The sequence below is a fragment of the Vicia villosa genome, linkage group LG3, assembly GCF_029867415.1.
Source record: "Vicia villosa cultivar HV-30 ecotype Madison, WI linkage group LG3, Vvil1.0, whole genome shotgun sequence".
Classification (NCBI taxonomy): domain Eukaryota; kingdom Viridiplantae; phylum Streptophyta; class Magnoliopsida; order Fabales; family Fabaceae; genus Vicia; species Vicia villosa.
This window is the reverse complement of record NC_081182.1, coordinates 4,398,987-4,404,881: the sequence shown is the minus strand read 5'-3', so window position 1 is coordinate 4,404,881 and position 5,895 is coordinate 4,398,987. Positions and strand designations below refer to the sequence as shown.

At 32.5% G+C, this 5,895-nt stretch overlaps 1 protein-coding gene across 1 annotated transcript; it reads right to left on the bottom strand.

Annotated features, from left to right (window-relative positions):
* Nucleotides 1–3,515: 3,515 nt before the first annotated feature.
* On the bottom strand, nt 3,516–4,094 carry LOC131657442 (uncharacterized). The gene has a single exon (XM_058926839.1). The coding sequence runs from the start codon at nt 4,092–4,094 to the stop codon at nt 3,516–3,518; it is 579 nt and encodes a 192-aa protein (XP_058782822.1).
* Nucleotides 4,095–5,895: the final 1,801 nt, after the last annotated feature.

Genomic DNA, 5,895 nt, shown 5'->3' with positions numbered 1-5,895 from the left:
TAACACGCCTAGGGAATAGCAATATAATTTTGAAAATCTGATATGCTTTCAAAGCAAAAAAATAGCATTAATAGAAGGAAAATAGGGTTTGTTATCAAAACAAAAGTTGGGCTTGTTAGTTAAGACATCCACGTGGTATCATTTGGAGCAAGAAGGGTAATTTAGGTATTTCAAGAACATCTTATTTTCTTATATGATAGATATTTACAACTTGAGAATGTTTGGTAGATTTTGAGACTCTGTTAAGAAATTAGTAATAATTTGGTAGTTAGCATGATGTATTGGAGTGAATGGTGATGGTATGTGCATATTATAAATGTACTATAAATGTAATTTGGTTATTTTGCATACTATAAATGTTATTTTCTATTACTATTTTTTATTTTATTTATATTAAATATGAATTTCTTTATATTAAGTATGAATTTAAATATTTAAAATTATTATAAATTTACATTTTTAAACTTTTTTGAATTTAAATTATTTATTATATTTATATTATTTTAAATATTAATTTTAATATTTAGAATTAATTTTAATATTTAGAATAATATAAATATATATTTTTTATTGAATTTAAATTATTGATTATATTTATTTTATATTATTCTAAATATTAATTTTAATATTCAGAATAATATATATTTTTTATTATCTGCGTTAAAATTTGCGTTGTGCATTTAATATGGTATCTCAAAAGATTTGCCAGGTGAATTTCACCCTACAAGTTTTTGAATATTCAAATATTGTTAGGTGAAATTCACCTCGCAAGTCTCCTAACGTACTGCTCTGACTCACTGTGGAGCCTGCTCTGAACAAAGCTGTCACATGGAACGAAGTTGGCTGAAAGTCTTGGAAAGCGTGTTTGCGGGGTGTTCTGTACTTGGCAACTTTGCGGAGTGTAAACCACCTGGCAAAGTTGCGGGGTGTTAATCCTCTTGCAAATATTTGCGACTAACGTTTTTGCAGGGTGGACACCTCACCTCGCAATTATTACTTTGCAGGGTGATTGTTGCTTTTGCGGGGTGAAATTCACCTGGCTAATTGCAGTTTTTTTTTGTAGTGAAGGTTATATTTCATCTCTTTAATTTAACTATACTTTTGTTCATAAAATCACGAGTCTCTTTTATTTTGATTGATGACTATTTATATATTATATATAATGTGAATTTGTGATTTTTAAATTTTTGTTCAGACTTTATAATTTTTCAGGTTCCGCCACTATAATACCAGAATTTGATAAGAATGAAATACTTAAAACACATTAAAACACATTATATTGTCAACAATCACACAAATGAATCAAACACCATATTCTAATCCCAAACTTTAAGAAATTAACTCCCTTGTAACTATCCTTTATTCTTCAAATGTGAAATTTTTAATTCAAATTTGACAAATAAATAATCTCTATCTAGAGTATAAGTTTATCAATGTTTAGTTCCTCACTTATTTACACTTACAAAAACTGTCTATAAATTTTCCTATTTTTAAAATAGAAAAAATAACTTTAGTAGTACTTATCTACATGAACTTTTTAAAATGAATGTCTTCACATAACAAGAAATATATGATTTTTGTAAGATTTGATCATTTTCAATATTGGTGACTATCCCCATAAATCAACATATATATGTTCTTTTTTAGTATATGTTTTGTTCATACTCACATTTTTTGGATTTTTGACCAATATGCCACCCCCATAAAAATTAAATTTCAAAATACCACCCTTTGAAAATTATTTTTCAAATTGCCACCTTTTTTTTGACTTTTTGCATGTGGCCCTTCATGTGGCCTCCGTTTCAAACGGAGGGCATCTTTTTTTATTTTATTTTTTTCGTTTTTTATATTAAACAGATTTTTTAATAATTTTAAATTGTTTTTTGTTTTATGTAATTAGTTAAAAATTATAATTTAATTATTTAAATTATTAAAAATTTAAAAATAAATTTTTTAAATAAACAAAAATTAATAAATACTTAAAAAATAATTGAACATTTTAGTGAAAAATATTTTATTAAATTATATTTAATAAGCTAATAGTGGTGGCATAAAAAGAGCGGGGTGGGTAAATTCACAAATTAAAATGGGCATAAAAACCTAACTCGCCCCGCCAAGGTGACGGGTTGGTGGGCGGCGGGGTTACCTGCCTAATTTGTTATTTATTATTTTTTAATAGATTATTTTTACATTTTAATTAAATTTTTCACATAGTTTTTAAAAGAATTTTTTATAAAGCATTTTTAAACAAATTTTACTTAAAAATATTGCATATATTCACAAATAAATTTATAAAATAAAAACATCAAGAATTAGAATTAGTAGAATTAACTTAAAAAATAGCGGGTTTTGACGGAGCCGCGGGTTTTGGCGAGCGGCGGATTTTGGTGGGGCGGGCTATGGCGGGAGGCGGGTTTTGGCAGGGCGGACTATGGCGGACGGCGGGCCTAAAATGTCAACCTAACACGTCATTTTTTCGCAGATGGGTGGGTCGGCCCGGCGGGCCACGACCCAATTTGCCACCCCTAAATATCACACCATGATAATGCAATGAAAAAAAATTAATTTTGTCCTGAACAGTTATGATCTTGTAGTTGTTGCAACAAGTGACTTCCGGTTCCACATAGTGTAGGTATATGTGTACGTAAACTTCGACGGAATTGTTGATATGTTGCAGTACGTAGAGGAGGCGGCATATGTATGCGAAAACAAAGATGTATTAATAAAATAATTTTTCACTAAAATGTTCAATTATTTTTTATGTATTTATTAATTTTTTTTTATTTAAAAAAATTATTTTTTAATTTTTTAATAATTTAAATAATTAAATTATAGTTTTTAACTAATTACATAAAACAAAAAACAATTTAAAATCATTAAAAAATATGTTAAATATAAAAGACAAAAAAAATTAAAAAAAAAGGGTGCCCTCCGTTTGAAACGGAGGCCACATGAAGGGCCTCTACACACCCTCCATTTGAAATGGCGGCCACATGCAAAAAGTAAAAAAAAAGTGGCAATTTGGGAAATAATTTTGAAAGGATGGTATTTTAAGATTTAATTTTCATGAGGGTGGCATATTGGTCAAAAATCCACATTTTTTCTTAAAAATTTCGTCTAAAATCACTCATCTCACAAGTACTCCAAATCATATATTCAAATTTTCTTGTTCTAGCATTGCTACAAAACACTATTTATTTGAATTTAAAAAGGGGAGATCAAACAAGTAAAAAAGGTAGCTGTTGTTGTTGTTGTTGTTGTTGTTGATAACAGTACTAGCATAGTACTAAAATACAATGCAGGGACCAATAATAACGTACCTACAAGGCTACAACTACACATAAAATAAACATTGCCATTAACATATACATGGTACAGAAACTCAGACATAGCCGCAGAACCATAGTTGTTACTTGTTAGTACTTTTGATCTTCAATTTGATTCACCTGCCACATGCACATGATCTGTTACCTTAGTCAAACACAACACACATCACAAAACACCTTTAATACTGACTACGAATGATGATGATGATGATGGTGATTATGATCCAACCATTTCTGCAACCTCAGCTCTCTGTAAAACCTATCAATAAACTCCTCAGCCGCCTGGTCAACATGAAACTCTTTCTCCTTTTCTGTCTCCCTCGACACCGTCGTCACCTTCACGCGCCTCTTATCATTACCACTCCTGCAACGCACCTCCTTTGCCGGAGATAAAAGCCTCCTCCTGCTGCTGGCGCCGCGAGAGAGACGCGGTGGACTTCCGCTACAGCTGAACTGATACTCCAACGGTGAAACAAAATACATATCAGCATCACGTGGACGGCATGAGAGCGCTTCATGGTGCTTCACCATCACAGTGTTGAGAGCTTTCCCTATGTTTTTTCCTCGTTTCATCATCTCATGCATATCCTGCATAACTCTATTACTCTTAGACACACCGTTTTGTATCAAGAAACCTATCAAACGCACCGTTTTGCTCACTTTCTCAATCACCACCATTGATTGGTTACTATCCATGCAAGTAATATCTTCAACTGCAACTGCAACATTATTTGGAAGACACCACTTTGTTTCTGTGTCCAGTTTCATCGATCTGTAATTCAACAGTATGTCACTATTACTAACAAGTGTTTGAGAAAAGAAGAGTGTTGGTTTTGTGCAGCAAGAAGAACTAGAAGTATGAATTTAAGGGAAAGGAAAAGGTAAGATAAGGGCAGAGAAAGAGAGGTTTGTTTAATGTTGGTGTTTTAGTTGATATGACAGGTAGTGAAGTATAATCATGACAGTTTCATTGTGCTTGTCCTTCTTTTTCCTTGTTATTGGAACTTCTTTTGTTATCATTATGTTATTTTAACCTTACACACATATTGCTTTTTCATTATTTTATTTTTCTTCTGCATGCTTTTTTTGGGTTGGTTGATAGTTTAATTGTATGTGTCCTTGAATTTCAAACGGGTATCAAAAATCTTGATTTGCACTGCCAACTTAAAAGTAACTTGGTAGAAATTGATTAACTTGTGAATTATATATATCAATGGGGTGCAGACTTTATGACCTATGTATGACCCACATATGTTTTATGGTAGTTGAAAGAAACCAAGACTTATATACTCCCTCCCTCTTGGATGACTTAATTGATCATTAGAATCCCTCGAAATAAACATATACCCAAATCAGCTTTGGTTATGTCTCATGTGGGAGACAGACATGGATCTGATGGTAGAGTGTGAGGTGGATTGTCTCGAAATGAGAACCAAGATTTTTTTTTTTTTTTTGGGTGTAGTCTTCTAAGATTAAAAGAGACAACTTTTAGGGGTGAGTGATTTCGGGATGAGATTTTTTAAATTGAGAAATAGTACCCTACAAGTATTTTGGACAATGAGATTTATTAATAAATGATCTACATTTCTTATGTTAATTTCTCTAAGAATCGTTGGCGGAGAAAACTAGAAATTAATTTTGAACGGAAGTCGACAAATAATTTTAAAGTTTTTAAAGGTCTAAGACAAGGAGATCCACTCTCTTTCTTCTTATTCACAATCGTAGCGGAGGGGTTAGCAAAGATGGCGAGACATGCTTCAAGTGCAGGTATGTATAAAGACTTTCAATTGACTAGTGATGTTGAACATAATCTATTACAGTTTGCGGATGATACAATTCTTTTTGGAGAAGGAACTTGGGAGAATTTGTGGTCCTTGAAGGCTTTGTTTAGGGGATTCGAATTGGTGTCAGGTCTTAGAATTAATCTTGCTAAGACTAAACTGTATGCAGTAGGTAGGTTGTGATCATTTCTTTCTGGATGCTGCAGCCTCTTTTTGAGGATGCAAGGTTGATAAATTTCCTTTTAAGTTTTTGGGAGTTTTTGTTGGTAGGAATCAAAGGAGAATTAGTTTTTGGAATCCGGTAATTAATTCTTTGAAAGCAAGGCTTGCAAGGTGGAAAGGGAAGCTTCTCTCCATAGGGGGTAGAGTTTCATTGTTGAATAGTGTGATATCCAATTTATCGAGTTATCAATGGTCGTTCTTCAAGATGCCTTCCAAAGTGACTAAGGTCATTAGAGCAATTCAACGGAAGTTTTTGTGGCAAGGTGTCGTGGAAAAGAGTAGTGTGGCGTGGGTTAAATGGGAAATCGTATGTAAGGAAACAAAAAAGGGTGGGCTTGGTGTAAAGGACATTGGTAGATTCAACAAGGCCTTATTAGCTAAGTGGATATGGAGATTTCTTGTAGAGGAGGGAGCTATTTGAAGCGGAGTGATGAAGACTCGATATGGAGACTTGAGATCTAGGCTTTGGAATTATGATGGCGAAGGTTATGATTAAAAAGAATCGTTATGGTGGAGGGATTTAGTGGAGATGTGTGGTAATTCGAGGGGACTACTTCATAATGGAA

What these genes read in the sequence shown, in the direction of transcription:
- LOC131657442 (XM_058926839.1), bottom strand. Translation starts at nt 4,094, where the DNA reads ATGAAACTGGACACAGAAACAAAGTGGTGTCTTCCAAATAATGTTGCA.